General features: G+C 39.2%; 2 protein-coding genes and 1 long non-coding RNA gene across 5 annotated transcripts in view; 1 reads left to right on the top strand and 2 right to left on the bottom strand.

The window, feature by feature from the left end:
- Nucleotides 1-3,828, top strand: part of LOC115752071 (NADH dehydrogenase [ubiquinone] flavoprotein 2, mitochondrial) — a 37,038-nt gene extending 33,210 nt beyond the window's left edge. For all 3 annotated transcript variants that reach the window (XM_048281624.1, XM_048281623.1, XM_030690121.2), the window contains exons 5-11: nt 307-423; nt 2,589-2,666; nt 2,741-2,846; nt 2,955-3,001; nt 3,199-3,276; nt 3,369-3,434; nt 3,551-3,828. In XM_048281624.1, coding sequence (XP_048137581.1) covers nt 307-423; nt 2,589-2,666; nt 2,741-2,846; nt 2,955-3,001; nt 3,199-3,276; nt 3,369-3,434; nt 3,551-3,658 — 600 coding nt within the window. In that variant the 3' untranslated portion in view covers nt 3,659-3,828. The remainder of the gene's footprint in view (nt 1-306; nt 424-2,588; nt 2,667-2,740; nt 2,847-2,954; nt 3,002-3,198; nt 3,277-3,368; nt 3,435-3,550) is intronic.
- LOC125315801 lies at nt 962-1,217 on the bottom strand. Its single transcript, XR_007199086.1, has 2 exons — nt 1,111-1,217; nt 962-1,045 (listed from the first exon to the last, which is right to left on the bottom strand). It is a non-coding gene; the product is annotated as an uncharacterized LOC125315801 (long non-coding RNA).
- Nucleotides 3,829-4,576: 748 nt separating the features above from the next.
- Nucleotides 4,577-15,429, bottom strand: LOC115752068 (histone acetyltransferase GCN5). The gene is made up of 13 exons (XM_030690119.2): nt 14,623-15,429; nt 14,024-14,088; nt 13,676-13,756; nt 12,685-12,756; nt 11,807-11,975; nt 10,374-10,417; nt 9,728-9,827; nt 8,467-8,535; nt 7,784-7,838; nt 6,909-7,006; nt 6,651-6,744; nt 4,954-5,095; nt 4,577-4,875 (listed from the first exon to the last, which is right to left on the bottom strand). The coding sequence occupies exons 1-13, from the start codon at nt 15,235-15,237 to the stop codon at nt 4,806-4,808; spliced, it is 1,674 nt and encodes a 557-aa protein (XP_030545979.1). The 5' UTR covers nt 15,238-15,429; the 3' UTR covers nt 4,577-4,805.
- Between the last annotated feature and the right edge of the window lie 4,691 nt (nt 15,430-20,120).

Here is a 20,120-nt window from a genome sequence, read left to right as displayed (position 1 = left end):
TAAAGTGTACTTTTCCACTGGCTTCCATTTCAAAGCAAGTGCCATTGCAGATTTTCTTAGAGATGTTAATGCTGCCAGCAATAGCATTCCCTTTCTTCAAGTACCATTTGGATTGGCTCACCCCATAATCTTGACGGATGTTGAGCCTTTTTCTTTTCTGACATTCTTTTCTTGACAATTATTTCTTGAGTGGCTGTAAATGATTCGTAACTCGTAGAGATCCATTGGGATGCCATAAATATATGTTTATATTCATTTTCTTAGATTGTTCGCTGATTGGAGTCCATATCGCCCATGCATCTGTAGGTTAAGGAGATATTGTCTCACTACCCATCTAATTACAAGCAATCAGCTGTTATCCCCCTGCTTGATCTTGCACAACAGCAGCATGGAGGGTGGCTTCCAGTTTCAGCAATGAATGCGGTATGCTATCATTGATTCGAAAAATGTCTACATACATGTATTTTTAAGATATTTCACCTAAAGGAGAGTTAATTTAGTTGCTCTTTCTAGAGGTAAGAGTATATTTGACATTGTGTCATGTGTATGTGTCTGCTGATATCCCTAGAGTGATGAGTTCTTGAGATGTGTCTTTACTCACATAGCTTTCTTTCTCACGTGTATCTTTTTTTGTAACATGATCGTGAGATTCTTTTTTTTTGTGATCATGGTATGTTAAACACATGGATTTGTAATACAAGTATCAAGAATCATAGAATTCAGGCTATGATGTTTCTTTTTCTTTTAGACTGTAATGCATTGAATGTTGTATTAAACTATCTAGTTGGAACAAGAGCTGAAAGGCAAACACCGCAGGAAGAAAATATCAAATTTCAAGTTCTTTATTTTACTGAAAATTCTGGGTTCTGCTTATCAAACTCAAAGGTCATGTGCTCAGATGCATAATAGGACGCCATCTTATGTATTTTCACCTATGTTTTTTATTTATTTTATTTTTTTAACCGTGGAGCTAAGGTACACAGTTCCGAAGTTCTTCAAATAAAAGTAAGGGCTCATAATTTCTTCAAAAGGTTGTCCATAACTCCTCCAAGTCCAGTCACTTTTGATGACATGGACTTGGTAAAAATGTTTAAAAAAAATTTCCCAAACTCAATTTTGGAAAATGTTGATTATGGTGTATATGCATCTTTTGAATGTCAATTATTGTCAGGACTATATGCTTCTGTAAAATCCATAAATCTTAATGTCTGTTAGGCATTTCTTTTATGCGTGTGTTGCTACAGTGGTGTTTTGTTTGGTCCATGTCTCCTGTTGTCTGGTCTATGGGTGTTTAGATGATTTATAGCAGTTCTGCATAGCCACTATCTAATTTACTGTCTACCCTCACATGTTAGACGAGGACACTTTCCTTGATGTCCTCGATCGATAAGCTTACACATTGGTGAAGCATGTAAAGAAGATTATACATTCACCCAGAATTTGAAGATGCATGTTCTCTACACAATCAAGTTGCAACTATCAATAGTCAGTACAGTTCAACCCATGATATGTCAGGATGCTTTTAAGCTGGCAAGGATCCGCAAAAGAATGCCTATCAGTTGCAAAAGGAAGAGCCGTGCTGGCTTGTTTAACAATCCTGTGTATATGTTTTGAAGTCTTAGCTGCTGGCACAGATGTACTAACTATTGAGGAAGTTTTATCTTATACTAACATGTGCTCATCAGTTGAAGTAACTACGATTTCCCCCTTTGTTTTTCCTTGTATTCGTTGATCTTTCCAGTTCTCATTTCATTTTTGTGATGTGGCCTTTGCACCTCGATCTCGTTGGCCAAAGATTAGGTTGTAAAATTTTTGAACTGATCTGTTTTGTGCTATTGCTTATTTGACATTCATGCTGTAGCATACTACATTTATTGTTTGATTTAGTCAAGAGAAGTACTTAAAGGAAATTTTTTTCTGGGGAGAAAGGAACTGCTTTTATGCTTTTAGCTGTCATGTGGAAAGGTATTCGATGTCTAGGATGCCAAAAGTTCTTGCTGGAAGCATCTTCTTGAGTATGAATAGTTGAACACCACATTTGTTAATGCCATCCATAACATGAAGCAACAATTTTGCCTATATACCCAGTGGAAAGAGTTTACTACTGCACTGAGAAAAGGCATAACTCCTCTTTATCCAGTATTCATGGGGTACTTTTGTGTTTCCAGTAAAAATTACCAAACAAGTACCCAACTTGTTGCTGCCAATATAAGAAAACAAGAAGAAAAAAATGCTTGCATTCACACCAGTGCTCAAGTCACTTGCGGGAGAGGGTCAGAAGATCCTACCAGTCCCTGCTTATTTCCTAAAGCTTGCATATGTTCTTTATTGTGCTTAGATGACTTATCACATCCTTGCTCTCTTACCCCCCAAATTATATGTGCCCTGGTGTTTGGTTCAGCATATACAAACTTTAGCTGCCAAGTCTCTCTCTTGTTATGCAGTTACTTGACTGTCTTGTCCATGTCTAATCATACAGATTTAATGCTTTAATGGTCATGGAGAAACATGATTTTTGTTTGATTGTGTGCCTATGGAAGTTATACTAGTCAGAATAAGTTTCTTATGAATATGTTTCATTGGTTCAGGTTGCTAAGGTCATAGAAGTTGCTCCTATCCGTGTGTATGAAGTTGCAACCTTTTATTCGATGTTCAACCGGACAAAGGTGAGAAGCAAAATCCATTTGTGCCCTTGAGATCACAACTCGTCAATACATCTTCTTATTTTACAGTGTTGTAGGTGGGCAAGTACCACCTGTTGGTCTGTGGCACGACCCCTTGCATGATTCGTGGCTCACGTGAAATTGAATCAGCCTTACTGAAACACTTGGGAGTGAAGCGCAATGGCAAGTCTTATGCAATGTCATGATATCCTACTAAATATAGCAAAAAATCATTTATTTGATGACATGATAATATCTAGAAACCAACAACTTCCTTTTCTTAATGCGCAGAAGTGACCAAGGATGGTTTATTCTCTGTTGGGGAAATGGAATGCATGGTCAGTATATGTTTACATCTTAACTGATTTCACCTGTATATGTTTACATCTTAACTGATACCAGAGTTATGTATAACTCTGGTATCAGTTTTCTATGCATAGAATAGCGTACTTACTAGCTTGTATTTCTCTCGATGAGTTATGTTGCTTACATGAAAGATTAAAAGAGTAAAGTGTTTGATTTACTTTTTGGGCAGGGTTGTTGTGTTAATGCTCCCATGATAACTGTTGCTGATTACTCCAGCGGATCGGAAGGATATACTTATAATTATTATGTGGGTCCACTGTAGTTTTCTGTTGCTCAAGTATTTTGAACGCTTGAGCAAGTGTTCCTTATGTTACCACTTTGTTCTATCTCATTTTGCAGGAAGACATCACTCCCGAGCGTGTTGTTGAGATAGTCGAGAAGTTGAGAAGAGGGGAGAAACTACCAGTAAGAAATTCACTTTTTCCTTTAAATTGCTCTTTTAAACCTAAGATATAAATGGATTAATTCACCAACGGCGTGTTCCTGGATATTCTATTCCCTCATTTGTTTTTCTTTTCCAGCCGGGGACTCAAAATCCGAAGCGCATAAAGTGTGGACCAGAAGGAGGGAACACGACTTTGTTAAGCGAGCCAAAACCTCCTCCGTGCCGGGACCTTGACGCGTGCTAAATCTTCAGCAATTTGTTCTCTTAACAATAATGCGAGGCCAAATTGTTGTTAGGGATCACCACCCTTTGTACCCGCTTGTTGATTTTGATTACTCTCATAAGTGTACTGGCGCACCAGAACTGTTTCTGGTCTACATATTATTCCATGGAGTCGCAGCTCCTTTCGAGATATTATCATTTTGCTGATGTGAGAACGACTTAGCACTTGCTCAACGTAGGGAGGCAATCTCCAATTGCATGGAACTTTGCGAATTGCCAATATGTGAAGCCTCAGTGGAGGGTACTAACATAAACGTTGTGTTTCAACTACTCTTCGGCATTGATTTTCGTTGAGGAATTGAGGTGGAAATGTAAACCATCTTTACGATATGTACCATCAATCGAGATTTAGGAGATGAGCATCTTCTCCTTTCCACATGCATTCAATTCTTCTTTATTGTCTAGTCCAAAAGAGATCCTATTTTCCTGGAAACGTTTCCTACCTTTTCATTTCACATTTAAGTCATCAAAATTAGCCTAACATGTGGACTGATCACCCCACGGAGGAAACTATCCCAACGATCCAAGACACAGAGCCTTTTCTCTAGACATAAAGGTACTGCACATACGCATCTAAATTTGAATTCCTACGGCCGCAAGTTTACAACACATATCATCACAAAATCACCACCTGTATGTGTCGACCTGAATTCGAGAGACAGAATCGCAATCCATGATGATGAACCTGTTTGAAACACAAGACTTCTGATATAGTTATTTCCCATGTCTAGACATCGTTTTACTGGGCCAAGCCAGCCAGATTGCATAAGCTTTTATGTTCTCTCCAGCCTAGATGCTCTACACAAAAGATTTAGTTCCTGGTGTCACCAAATAGCATCCATTCCCCAATATGTCACCCAGATGAGGTGAACGGATATCAATCACAATCTGGTTGAATTTCACCTACCAGAGTTTGGAAGTTACAAACATCATAATTACATTATATAAAGGGAACTGGAATTTCATTTTTTCCAGTATGACTCTCAGCCTTCAGTCCTTTGGTCAATCAGAGTTAGCTATTTCCCCAGTGCGATCATGTATCACAGGAAGTACTAAACGCCACATATTCAAATAGAGAGAAGGTGGGGGACTCCAGTCTACCGAATGCTCTACTGTTGAATCTTTCCGTTACCGGATTGAAGATTCGATTGTACCTTGCTCTGGAAATGAGCTTCCAGCCTGCACATCTAGGAAATCATTTCATCTGACATAAAGGTTGAGAAAAAAACATAGAAATGGAGGACTGACGCAGCATACCTTGTTGCACATTTGTAGTATATAGTGTCAGGGGAATTGTAGGTGCGTGCATTAGCAAACATCCTCTTGACATCTGCAATGAACATCTCGAGCGTAACATAATATTGCTCTGAATCAACCCTCTTGGTCATTGTCTTCAAATCTGCAAAACCGTGATGAGTTGCGAAACTGTTACAACTCGATAAGCATATCCATGGTGAATTTTCCCATGTCATGGTGAAGAGGATCAGCAAAAGACTTGAATTTGCACTTCTCATGACAGTTTGACAGCATTACGTCTTTGCTGGGTTTTGTTAAATCTGATCAAATGGCAGGCTGGCAAAGGCTTGCTCTAGCAGCTGCAAACGTGGGGCTAATTCCAGTAAGGTTCAACCAGTAAGCTAAACTATAATTTGCACAAGGGAAAAACTCGTGACATATTTGTGAGGCTAGAACTCCCCTGCCTGGACAAGGTCAGATTTTAGGTGATTTCCACTACCCAGTTCTTCAGCATACATACCACCCCTCTCCCCTCTGGGAACCCCAATTCGGGATGCACATCCCAGGTCAGGTGCTTTGCTGATGTGGATCACCAAGGTGTGCTGTGCTGATCACTGAGCATGTCAACATACTTTACCACCTCAGATGATGAGCCACCACAGCAAAGGGCAAAGTAGCCGCTGCTACTGTGCCCAGTGGGTACTTTGCCCTTTGCCCACTTGTTTCTCGAGAAGAGATGGGACATAGCTCCATTAGTTTTGTTCAAGTAACAGATTCTAGCTAATGAACTTTGCCAATAACTTTGTAATACGAAGACAAATGAGGCAAGTTGCTTGAACCAGAAAACCAGGAATTGCCCGGCTGGTCATCATTGAAGCTATCTAGCAGGGTTATAGCAAGAGGAAAAGGAACACTTTAATGAAATGTAGAGAGGAAATGTTCTAGCCCACGGTCTAGTAAATGGTTTATTAACAGTAGGTAAATTTCTGGGCATTGTCATTAAACCATTGAACAAGGTGGCAGCTAGTTGACTACTATAACAGTTACTTAGAGACATTTCTATTAATTTTTCATGGAAAATCACAAGCACTTTTTTCTGGATCTGGTTAGTGGTAACACTTCACATCAGCTAGACAACTCGATCTGGGCCATATTCAGCCCCCAAATCCTATTACTTAAGTGTTCCAACACATGTTCCTGAGGTACCACATTTGTAGCCAGTGTCATACCATGTTCCGCTACCCATAACTCGACCTACAGAGTATCCTTCATCATGCTTCAGGTAACTGTGCACCCCTAAAACTATATATGTTTTTTATGAACTGGCAAAACAGACCAGGAATCTAACTCAGCCCTGCCAAAAAGCTGACAGTTCCATATGGGCTGCTGGACAAGAAGCAGTTCACGCCTATGCACCAAGAAAAGCAGGAACAGAAATATCATGACAACTATTGCTGTGGACATGACAGTTAAATGAAGCCTAATTCTCAGTGAGCATCCAGTTCCAAGCTGCTTGCCAGTGAATAGAATTGGCAAGACGTCCCCATCAAATGCAATTCCGGCGTCTCATACACTATAAGCAGTACTAGACTTATCAATTTTAGCTTATGCATGCCATTATGAGCGTACAACAGCTTGAACGTGTGGACATTTAAATGCAAGTTCAGGTAAGGAAATACATTTATCGAAACATAAGTTGATAGCTTATCCTTTCTCACCCATAGGATCTTTAATTATGTCATAGTAATCCGGGACCTCACGACCATCAACTGGTTCCTTGAATGGCCAGGCATCAACATGGTCATGCATTGCCTGTTTTTCATAAGATATGTTAAAGATAGCTACAACACCACCAACAAGACAGGATGATAGTCGATGAGATTTATGAAAATATGCACACTGACAGCAGACTAGTTTACAGGGTGGTGCCATGAAGCAAAATGATAGAAAAAAAACAAAGAAAGCTCAGTACTTGCCTTCAGAAGTTGGCGCATAAAGAAAGTCAACCGCTTTTGATCACTCAATCCTCTAAACCTAGAATGGCCCCATTGATCAGGTGTCCACCCAGCCTCCCCTAAAAATCAGGTACACCACAAAATCAGTATCCTGAAATGCTCATCTAACAATCTGAGCATAAAACATCTTTAAAAAAAAAAAAATTACTCGAGCTGAATAACACGTAGAACGAATAAAGGAAGTGAGCGTCTTTGCTGACTGATGTTGTATATGGAAATAAACAAAGTGAACATCAAACAGAAATCTACTCTGGGACAGTTTGTTGCTCAGCATGTGGAATTTGGTTAAAAAGCATTAATTTCATCCATGAAAGTATGGCATTCGTAACCTTGTACGAATATTTGGTGGTCGGGAGAGGCTCTCGCATTCAGGAGTTTCTGTAATTCTTCTTCCACTGCTATTTCATTTTTTCGTAAACCCCATGTATGCATGAGTTTTGTAATTTCTTAAACCTCTCTTTACTTTAAAATTCATATTCTCATTTACAGTGACAGAAGAGGTTTTGAGATGGCTGTAAAGAGGGACGAAAATATCGTTTTAAAAGTTTATTATTAAACACCTGGCTGTAGCACATGACAGGGGAAAAAGCAAACGATTCCCAATTAAAGATATCATCTTATTACAGGGAAAAGGATTGGTATGCCAAATTAATCTGATGAGAACTATTGAATCTCATCGAGACAAACGGTACCGAAACATGTAGCATGAATGCCATTCATATTTTCAGCTCATGAACCAAACCAACCATGTCAAAATTGATTGATCAAAATAAAAAGGATGATAAGTGTGAGGAAACTAGCCAACTGGGAAGTCATTAAAAAGTCAAGGAACTCACTCAAGCCAGGGATATCCTCAACTTTGATGGATTTTTGGGGAACCCCTGCATCTCTCTAAGCAAGGACTATTTTGATCAGAATCAAGTTCAGAAAGATATACAATGCACAAATATTGCAGCCCAACTAAGAGAATAAAAGGAAAGATGCAGACAATAGGAAAAGGCTTATTCACTTTCAACCCGAATACTAAGAAATAAGGAAGGAAAGCAAGAAAGGAAGTGAATTAAGACTTCCAATTTACGCTGTCAAGTAGTTGAATAAAAGACAGGCGTGATTACTTTCCAAAGATGGATACTTGTCTGCTAGAGATGGGAAGCAGCTGCAGGACTTTGTTTCTAAAGATTCATCTGATTGCAACTGCAATCACTATATTCGAGTTTCATGTTAAAAACCCTCCACCTCATACATCTCTGTCATGGAGAATTTTCTTTTCCCCACTTAGAAGTTTATCAAAGAAATTGAATACGTAGAGCATTAGGGGGAAATCATAACAGGGAGATGTCATGGTTTTACAATTGAATAAACGTAACTTTCATGCATTAAACAAAGTAACGAGGAGACTTGGAATGGTGAAATTGCTCTATAACTCTATCAACAACCTAAATAACACCATCAATGCATCTTCGCATTGTAAGTACGATAACATGGTACTTGAAAGAGTAAAACTGCTTTCACTTTATACCTTCTGGAAATCGATCCCCGGGTAGACAATATGACAATTAGAGAGTTCCCTTATCTTTTCATCAATCGCCTACCAAAAAAAAAAAAAAAACAGTATGGTCACATGATCATCTGACCCAATGCAAGAGTCATAAGCAGCTCCTTGCAGTAATATAAAGATCCAGACTTCAGGTGGAAGTTAAATCAAATGAAGAAAATCAGGACTGACAATAGTAACATGTCAAGGCAATGAAAAGTAAGACTGAATTTCCTAGCAAGTCATAAGAAGAAAGAAAGAAAAGTTTCACATGACTGCAAATAATATATTGAAGCCATGATGCACAGGCCATAGCTACTCAACCTAATTTTGCTAGTCCAATAATGCTTTCAGCAAAAAAACTACCATGATGTGATAGCATTTTTTTTTTTTTTTATTTATATTTTTTTAAAAATTTTTTTTTTTTTTTTTTTTTTTTTTTTTTAAATTTTTTTTTAAAAAAATTAATAAAAAATTTTTTTAAAAAAAAAATTCAACCCAACCCAACCCCCGGGCAAAAAGGGGGGCGGCCCCGGCCCCGGGGGGCCGCGCCCCGCGGGGGGGGGGGGGGGGGGCGGCCGCCGCCCGGGGCCGGAGGGGGGGGGGGGGGGGGGGGGGGGGGGGGCCCCCCCCCCGGGGGGGGGGGTTTGGGTTTTGGTGGTTTGTCTTTTTTTTTTTTTTAATTTTTTTTTTTTTTTTTTTTTTTTTTTTTTTTTTTTTTTTTTTTTTTTTTTTTTTTTTTTTTTTTTTTTTTGGTGGGTGTGCTTTTTGTGTGGAAACTTCTCCGGGGGTGTTTTCCTTAAGGCCCTTCCCCACCACAATCCTCACAGAATTTGAAAGCATACAAAAATCAGGCATTTAACCAATATTTGATTCATGATACATGGAGCAATTTAATGGCGAAGCTAGTACCAAAATGACTATTCTTATCACAAAAATATCCCTAGATCATGACTGGTACAAAAATTGTCAAAAGTAGCCTTATCTATACTGTGAAGCTTTCACATAATAATTGTTGAGATGTTCAATTTCCTGAATATGACATTTATATAGGTAAGCTACAGATTCAGGATTATGCAGAGCATATATTTCATTATATGACCAAATCAACTTATCCATGCTGCAATTATCTCCTGAAGAGATACTCCTCTAAGATATTTGAGTTTCAACCGGAATGAAGTTACTCTTCCCCCTTAACAAAGTCGTGGAAAGAAAAATGGCATGCACAGAGCAAACGATGCTTTACCTGCCTTTGACGGCGAATCATGGTCGATAAATCTGTATAAGGAAGGTTGGGATCAATTTTACATTCCATAAGAATTCCACCGTCATAATCTTTAATATACCTGCAACACCAGCAGAAGACAGACTAAACAATCACCCACCACTTTTTTCTCTTATTGAATCTATGGCATGTTTGTACCAATGTTCTGACACTCCCATAAATAATTGAGGACACAGTGTGATGTGAAAGTAATGAAGACACCACACGTGGCAATTGTTAGAAGTTAAGACTGTGAAAGATACAAGTTATTGAAAATTTCAGATGTGATGATACTAGAAGGTGCAAGTGTGACCAATCATTAGAAGTTAAGACTGAAAGATAAAAGTTATTAAAGATTCATATGTGATGATACTACAAGGTGCACGTGTGAGCGCACTTTATTTTCTTCCTTCAATTATTCCTATGCCTTAGTTGTATTTGAATTGAGGGGAATGTAGACAACACATTTATGAGCATGGAAGGTAAACAAGAAGGCCAAAATAGGAGACACTGATATATGCACAGGAATAAAAACTTTTGCATGCAAAATATAATTGTTTGCCTAGCGAAAAAAAATGCAAAATATGGTTTCCAAACTTCAATTGATATAGATAGTATGAAGTATCACCCGTGCCATTGATCTTTATCCAGGTGTATCTCTTTCGTGAAACCCTGCACAAGGGGAAAAAATGCACAAGGGCAAAAAATCAATTCCATCAGCTATAAAACAATGACAAATACCTGAAAGTACCAGAATATTGATTAATTCGCAAAACAATTTGAAGAATGTTGACAAGAATTAACAAAAACAAAGCATCATTTGTGACACAAATTAAACTCTTGTGGCCAATGGCTTCTATAGTGGTGCATAGCAGCATAAAACACAAATCATGCAAAAGAGAAAGACCCCATCAAGATGAAGGTCGTCATGATTTCAGCACAGTGGCATGTCTTCTTCTCAGGTCATTGTGAACTAGTCATAACACCAAAATCTGACAACCCACACATCCAGAATCCTGATCTTCGGCCAGGCCACAGTACCATATTCACATTAAACTGGAGTGAAGTGCACAGAACCTCTCAAAGGAGTAGAATTCATCGGTAAAAATCTCAATATATCTGCTGCTAAGTTTACCATGATCCCAAGGGACAAGGAAGACAATCTTTTACTGCATATGTAGTAGGCATGGATAAGTCCTGCCAATGACCGCTATGCAGTTCATTGACTTGCAACACCTACTTTGGGGATTTGTTCACTCAAGTCCTGCCAATGTCCGCTACGCAGTTCATTGGCTCGCAATACCTACTTTGGGGATTGTTTACTCAATTTCAATACATTAAAGCAACTACACACCATTTTCCATATTGAAAATTGACATATTGAGGACAAATATCGTGATGACTGATGTGTGTTCTCTGTGTTGGATAGTTGACAAGGAGCTGGTTTTATCCACTTAATTGACTGCATTACAATCTACAACAACTGAGAGGTGGGCAGCGTGATTTGGTTATAGAAATATGTTATGGGTGTGAGAATGAGGAAAGAAACAGAAAAAATACAAGTTCCACAGATTACTAGTACAAATTGCTGCAATTTATTAGACAGCTTCAAACATCAAACGATGATCATACCTTAAGCATCCTTTTACAGATTATTTAGCACCCTTACTTCTTCCAACGCAATTTCTTTCATCAAAGGACAAAAGCAAGTCGCAAGAGCCAGAAAAAATTGAGCTATGTGCTGACTCACAGATAAAACTCACTACAATGATCTTAAAAATGTTGAGGAAGTGTATCTGGAAGTCCTTCATTCTTTTCACCAATTTATCTCACCAAACGACTTGTACTTGAACATAGCACTCATTTTCTGAAAGAAAGACGGACCCCAACCACTCTTTCATACATAAACTTAGTTCATTCCATTTTTCTTCTTTCTCTTATATGTAAAATATTAAATAGGACATCCACATATATCACAAAGCAAAAACCAGTAAGTGCGATTTCAACATTTTATAGATAAAGCACAGATCTTAGGACAGGACTGATGGTTAGAAACTACACCTGCTTGATGAAGTAACCAACAGCATTGTTGTCAGCATAGGTCAGAAAATGAGTTAGCCCATCACCATCACGAGCATGCTGTTTTAAGTGATTCATCAGCCTCGTGCCATAACCTTTTACTTGTTCATCAGCCGTGATTGCACAAAAAGCTATCTCACCAAACCTTTGGCTGTCATCGTTGAGGAAAAGATAGTTTGTCTCAAGAATCAAATCATGTAGCCAGATCGAATGTATAAGTTGCCAATTCCAGTTAATAGAAGCAAAAGAAAGGGAGAATGAGAGATAGAAATCGCTACTAAAAGAAGGCACCATTGCTAATTCCTTGGTTTTCATTGTCCCATGGTTCACTTAAAAGGACATTGAGCCTGGTTGTTTCGGGATTGGGGCATTTTGAAACCTGGTGGGTTCGATTCCAAGAACAGCCAGAATAATAGGAACATGGTCAACTTAATTCCAATGGTTTGCAAAACATGTCAAAACCTTTCTTGTTTCTTCTAAGCCCAACCATGATTTCTATCAAATTATTAATAGAGAATTCTCAGAACAACGCCAAGAAAGTATCACCAAGATACACAGTATTTTACTTAATGTCCAATCATTTAGGTCCATTTAGGCACCCATAAGTCCAAATGCTCTGGGGAGAAAAGGGTATTGCAAGAGAACAGAACACTATCACATGAATAAATGCTCATCTACAAGCTATGCATTCAAACAACGCATGTCACTTAAGTGATATTGTTATCCTAGGCTTTACCAACTCCAGGACATGTACTTACAACAACAGAATATCAACAGTTCAAATTGACTATTAATAGCAACAAAAGTACATAGAGTCAAGTGAAGAAAGAAAAGCGCTGCAGAATGAAAAAGAACATCACCTGGCATATGGGCGATAAGTGATACCACCAACAACTTGATTCCGTCGGATAACCATTACTGACTTGTGGCTTCTGCAAATATGAGCATGATCACTTAAAGAGAGAATTAGTATATTTCCCAAAAGAATCTTGAGCGAACCATAGGTATTTACTGCCTTGAACATTGAGCAATTAGATAAGTAAAGCTATAGATGGCACTAAAACTGCACGTCTATGCAATATGACAATCATCATAACCAAACATTTGGCACGGCTACATTCTGGAGCAAATTTCAGCCATGAATAACTGAAGACAAAAGACCATGCTCATATGGACATTAGTTTCTTTAAACATTTTCCTTTCAGATAAGTAAAAGAAGTTTTTACATGGTCCATCTGGCATTGAAATAAAAAAGAAAGAGTTTGATTGCCAGATGAAATTATGTGAATACAAAAGAATGCCTATATATAAAGAACATCAAACCTGCTTAGTGACTCCAAAGATACAAAGTCTGACACAGAGATGGACCTTGTTCTACAGAACTATTTTCAAAGAAACTTGTGCCTGTGGCTGTACATTCCTTGTTGCTGTGGTTTATGGTGTGACCTCACTAAACTGCTAAGAGTGAGTGCCCTCATGCTTCCTTTAATTTGTGTAATGCTAAATTCGACTCCATATTTATCTAACATTGAATAGCCAAAGGGCAATGCCTTTTCCCTTGAGTAAGAGCTCTAGCCCAGAATGTATTTTTATTTGTTATGTGAAAATCTCCTAGTCATAACGTAGGAAAACAACCTACACTTCCAGTTGTAATATAGGAAAAAACCTTTTTACTTAATCCGATTTCCGGTATCTTATTTTCTTCTTCTTCAGTTTCGGCATTTGTAATGATCGGATTCTCATGAAAACTTCGCACTATATAACACTTGCCCCACTCAATTTCAGATGTATATGTGAAAGCTTATTTAAATTCTAAGAATGAGGGTATAACATGTCAAGTCATGGTAATACCTGTCCATAACAAGACGCACGATGTATTCCTTCGGCATATTAGGAAGTTGCCTAGCAAAGATATTCTTTAATCCTATTAACCTGAGAACCAAGAGAAACGTTGAAGGAATGTGATAAGACTCGCTGTAGCTAAATATTTACACGACAACCTGAGATCCAAGGAAGTTAATGAATGCTTTGTTTTCTTGAAAGTTAAGACAAAGGGGAATGGCAAATGCAAGTTTTCACCGTTGTTGCACAAACTTTGTACCTGTAAATTAGGGGGGAAAAAGGTTTTCGCCCTCGATGGAACACTAAAACGAACCTCCGTGGGTGTTAAAACATTAGATAAATGAAAAGATGAAGTACCAAACCATATGCTTATCGACACCATCATTTGAAAGGCACTCAAACTTGAGCATTCCTGCTTCCTCCTGCAGAATTCAGATAAGCCCTCCCTCATAAATGAAGTTGCAAAGATGGCTGTTCTCTATGACACCATGTGACGGTTTCTAGAGAGAGACCTTTTATTATGAAACAACCCTTGATCGTAAGGAATCTCCAACAAAAGGAACACTCGTCACTTTATCTAGACACTCACACGGACAAAAAAAAAATCAACATAATTTAGTGTTTACTAGCAATGTCCGAGATACTTGTAGATAAGTTGTCGTTCATTTCTCCTATGGTTCGACCAGCATTTTTAGAGAGAGAGGGATTTGAGCCTCTTGTGAATGAGCAATCAAATATCTCATGAATAGGTACACCTAAGCTCTTCATTTGATGTACAACTACAGGTTTTTGAAGGGAAAGAGATTTGAAGGTTTTAAAAGTGCTAGAAGCAACTCTTCAGGGTCTCCCTAAAGATGTTTAAATTCAAACCAAATAATCAAACTCCAATGCTTCGAAACTTCATCTAATTACTTCCAACTCTCCACCAAGGAAATTTAAACTACCAAGAATGTTACCTCTCTTTTCAAGTTCTCTTCTCTAGCACTGTAGGCCCCACTCGTTTGTATATTCTCAGTGAATATCTTCACAGCATCCTCCTTCGGCACAACTCCGGTGCCTGAACCGGCGCCGGAGGTAGCAGCTGGCCCCAAAGCTCCCACACCGGCACCATTAGCACCGTCCTTGGTGGAGTCCTCCTTCTCGACCTTGACCGTCGCATTGCTCTCGGCCTTGATCTTCGTGTTCCGAGCCGCAGCAGAGCCCGCCTTCTCGAGCCGAGCAGCGGTGAACGTGCGGAGAGAGGATCCGCCGTCGTTATCGCCGTCGAATTCCTCCTCCTCGTCGTCGGAATCGTCGTCAGAGTCGTCGCCGGCCCCTCCGCCGCGGGCAGAGATGCTCTCGAGGTCGTCGTTGGAGGTCAGGGCGCCGTCCCGGGTGTCGGCGGAGATGGACGAGGGAGGAAAGGGCGGGGCGTGGTCATCGGCGGCGGAGGCGGCGTTGGCGGCGGAGAGCTTCCGCTTGAGGTGGATCGAGGAGGTGGCGGAGGCGGACGCGGCGGAGTGGGACGGGGAGGGGGTTTGGGAGCCGCGAGATCGGTTCTGCGCGGCGAGGTGCGAGGAGTGACTGTCCATATGAAACTTTCTCTCTCTCTCTCTCTCTCTCTCTCTCTCTCGAGTTGGCTCCGGTGAACTCGGTGGCGAGTTCACGACTCACCGAGCTCCAGTGAATATTAGTGGATAATCGAGGCTTTGACAAGTGGTTTTGGCCCTTTTGGGCGCAGAGAGAGAGAGAGAGAGAGAGGAAGAACGAGAGGTGCCGTTATGAATTGAGAACCGAGTCCCCAAACGAACGAATTGGCAACCGACATTTTGATTTTATTTAAATGTGAAATGTGTAGAAATTTATTAAATGAGTAGGATTTATTACTATATTTAGAAAAATTTAAAAAAAAAAAAAGACCTCAAATGCCTTCATTTTCTAAAATAAGGATCCGAAATGGACCTTAATTAGAAGCATTTTGATAATTTACTATTTTATTTTATTTTTCTTTTTTCTATTTTTAAAAATATTTTTGAAAAAAGAAACCGAAGGGAAAAAAAAAAAAACAGGCGGGAGGTCGGTAGACCTCTCCCCTCCGGCGACCTCGCCGACCTACAAGAGGGCCCTCGCCCAAGTCCAACCGAGGGCCGCGACCATCAGCCGAGACCGGACCGGGGTAGACGGCGCGCCCAGACCCGGCCCAACCGTCTACCCTAGTCCGGTCACGGTAGATGGCCGCAGCCCTCTCCCAACTTCGACGAGGGCCCGGTCGGCAAGGTCGCCGGCCCTCGCCGAAACGCCGGCGGCCACAGGCTGAAGGTCGGTCCCTCCCTTTGTTTTCTTTTTCTTTTAACTTTCTTTTTTTCTTTTTTGTTTTAATTTAATTTAACAAAAAATAGGTTAAATTTATATTTTAAAAAAATGCCCTTGATCGGCTGGAAAATTTAGTCGGCCGGTGAAGTCAAGCCCTTGTTTGAAACAATCACGCCTACTTCAGGCCCTTCTTTGAAATAATAATAGCACTTCAGGCTTTTCTTTGAAATAAAATTCACTTCAGGCCCTTATTTGAGAAAATAATGGCACTTGGGCCCCTTTTTTTGAAAATTTCCCCTATATTTATTGGTTAATCAAAATATAAATTTACTTTGTTATGATGTATTTAATTATTAACAAAGTGGAAATGGATTTTGATAAATTTTACTTGATACCTATCATATGTATTAATATTTATGCCTAATATAAATTATTTGAGACGTAAAAATCTCTTCATATACATAAATTTATGTAATTTCAAAATGTTAAAGTTAGGCTATCATTAGGATCTTAATATTTATACAAGTTCATTAATGTGAAATTCTCTTTATGATTGAAAGTGAATGTATCATTTTCAATTATAAATATCCGTTACATGCAATTCACGCAAAAGTGCGAGAGTTGTTTAGGGATCATTTGTTATATATAGGTTTGCAATAAAAATGACCGATTTTTTGTTATTATTGACATGTGATAAAATTAATCAATGAGGGCAAAAATTGATCGTGTATGAATAGAATTATCGACATCATGATGAATTAACAATGTGATGAGTCGACGACTTAAAGAAATCAACAAAAAGTAGAGCCGACAGTCTCAAATGCAACATTCGAAGAAGTAATCATCGGCGAAGTAGAGTTGAAGAAATCATCAACGTAATCATCAACGAAATGAAGTCAGAGAAACTATTGATAACCGTTTGTAACCTCTATTGGTAACTTCCCCTTGTTAACCTCTATTTGTAACCTCCCCGTAACAACCCAATCCGACGAGTGCTAGGAGTGGTAGTCGGGGTTAGAAGGCTCGGACAAGGAGCCACTCATGGCTAGCTTCTAGGATGGCGAACGAGACAAAAATGAATCGAATTATGTACCAAACAGAGAGCGAGCGATTCTAGAATGTATATGTGTGTGAAACTGAAACTAACTCGCGGAGGGAGGTGCCTTTTGACATCAATGCTTAGTTTTGGAACTTCAAAGTTAAGTATGCTCAAGTGGGAGCATTCCCGGAATGGATGACCTCCTAGGAAGGTGCCCACTTGTACGTTAAAGGACAAAATCGTGAGGCTCGGTATAAGACTAGCCAAAGCGGATAATACCCCAACGAGTTAATCCAGGATGTCATAGTATGGTATCAAAGCGAGACCCTCTTCGGTGGATGTGTGATTACGAGACAAACCGGGCGGAAGCTGGTGGGCTTGTAATGGCCCGGTCGGACGAGGGTGGAGAGTATCGATGGGGTTAAAAGATGTGGACAAGAAGCGGCTCCTGGTAGATTTCTAGAATGACGAATGGGTATGAATGAAACGAACTATGCATTGAACAAGAAAAAAGTGATTCTCTTATGTGTGTGTGTGTAAAACTAGAATTAACTTGTGTAGGTACCTTTTGACGTAACGGTAATGTTTAGCTTTGGAACTCCAAAGTTAAGTGTGCTTAGGTGGGAGCACTTCTAGGAAGGTGCCCACTTGTTTGCCAAAGAACAAAATCGCGAGCCTCAATATGGGACGACCCAAAGCAAACAATACCTCAATAAGTTAATCGAGGATGTCTCACTCCCTTTGTAACCTTCATCGATAACCATCGATTGTAGGCTTTTAATAGCCACATCATACTCTTTGGAGGCCCTTCGCACAAATGAAGCAAATTTATCTTTATCTTTACTTTCATGTATCACACTTTATCTTTCATGCTTATGGCTTCCAGATTCACGGCGTCGACTAAATTCCGGTGTGCATCTCTATCATGGATATTGTGTCATCAATTAAATTTTGGCATAATACTTTCACGTTTTCAAGCTATATCGTCTATTAAATTTCGACATAGTTTGTCAACATATGGTTAGTTCATCGAGTCTATGTTACCCGAATATTATCGTCGAGTAAATTTGGGCACGATTTGTGTATGCACACTCCTGTTCCAATTGAATAGTTTTTGTCCATTTACCTATGATACTTCATGTCCGGAGTTGGCTCACATGCCATGTTTTACTTAATTAAGAGCCAAAGTATAACTTTTGGTGAAAGATATTTCTTTATGGGAGATATTTAGGCGAAAGATTTTTTTTGGCACACCAAGTGGGACCAGTGTGGCCTATTTGAGGAAATACAATGGTACACACGATGAATCAACTTGATTTTGACAATACCGGCGGTAACAATTCATCTCCGCCGGAGCCTCTTACTTCATTTTATCAATGACCAATGAGAGGGTAGGACGTTTTGAGTCGTCAATTGCACATCCGATGGCGGATAAAGCCAAAGGTGGGGATGTTAGCATATCGAGACAACTCATCAATGAGCAAAGAAGATAGTTAAGAGTCAAGTCATGTAGTGTTGGTTACCATGAAGAAGATTCTCAACGGACATCAAAGAGAAACAACTAAGCGTGTGACGAAATACACGATCAATGTGGTCATCGTAAACACCTTTTATGAGGTCATGCATGTGCCAAGAACGTCGATCCATTCAATTCAATTGCAAGCGATCCCACCAATCATGCACCTTGTGGGATTTTGCAAAGGGTTGAAATTGTTGGTACGACCCGGACCTATGAGGTAATATATGTCGTTGGAAGTAATTTGCAAAGGACTAAACCTGTTGGTACGACTAAGACCTATGGGATGGTACTTGTCAATGGAAGTAATTTGCAAAGGGCTCAAATTGTAGATACGACCCGGACACGTGGGATGATACATGTCGATGGAAGTAATTTTCCTAATATTGCGACTTTCATATATGTTTCTCTAACTCTTAATCAATTGAATGATAAAAATAATCTAGGCTGAGTAATCCCACCATCGAGAAGGATTTTACAAAGGTCTAAAAATTCTATTTACTTCGAACTTAAGGAGCGGGAAGGTCAAATCTATCGACCTATCTACCCCGAACTTGGGGGCACGAAATGTGTCAATTTTTATATCCTAATAAGTGACTAAACTAGTATTACAATAATCAGGTGTCGATATACGAATGATCATGCCATTATATAGGAAGCTTCATCCCAATTGGGTGACTTCCCTGTTTCAACCGATCGTTGAACATGTTGGTCGATTTATTGCCTAAAATGGAGAGGTAGGAACAAATGAATTCCTAAAACTTAGTTTGTTTTCTTTGTCTTTTGTCAAAAACTACACTCACTTGGTATACGATTTACCATAAATTCAATCCATACTTGGGATGAGATGGAAAGACAATTTCACTCTTAATTTTATAGAATGATACCCTAAGTATCAATTGCTAATTTGATCATAATTTATCAATACGATAATGAGTTGATTGACCAATTTGTGGCTAGATTCAACTGGGCTAGGAATATATGCCCGACTTCACTGTCGGAGAAAGAGTTTACAAATTCGGCTTTGAGTAAATTGAGGTTCAATCTTAGAGAACAATTCGAAGGCCAAAATTGTGTCAATTTATTCCAATTGGCAACAAGAGTATCTCGGTATGAGTAATTACTTAAGGATAGAGGCAAAGGATCACATGAAGGCTTTATATAAAATGTGCCTTATGATGAATTTGGCCAAGATAAAATTCGTCAAGATAAAATCAAATTTGCTGATAACAATTGGGCACATGATGACTCTTGGTTATCTAATTTAAAAGAATCGAATAATAAATGAATCATTCAATTCTTTTAAAGAGGGCATTTGTTTGCACCAAAGTATGACTGATTTTTTTGTTATGATAGACTTAGTCGATGAGAGTGGAATTCGATCATGTATGAATAGAATTATTGATAGCGTGATGAATCGACAAAAAATGGAGTCGACAATATCGGATGTAAAGGTCAAAGAAGTAACCATCAACGAAGTATGTAGTGGAGTCGAAGAAGCATCGACATAACCCTTAGTGAAGTTGAAGAAGCCATCAACATAGTGGTGTCATGCCTAGGTCCCACTCATCAATGATATTATTCACTTTGAGCCGTAGCCCCCACGC

This window comes from Rhodamnia argentea, chromosome 7 (assembly GCF_020921035.1).
Source record: "Rhodamnia argentea isolate NSW1041297 chromosome 7, ASM2092103v1, whole genome shotgun sequence".
NCBI classification, from domain to species: Eukaryota; Viridiplantae; Streptophyta; class Magnoliopsida; order Myrtales; family Myrtaceae; genus Rhodamnia; species Rhodamnia argentea.
Note: the sequence above shows the minus strand (reverse complement) of the source record. Positions and strands in the feature narration are given on the sequence as shown.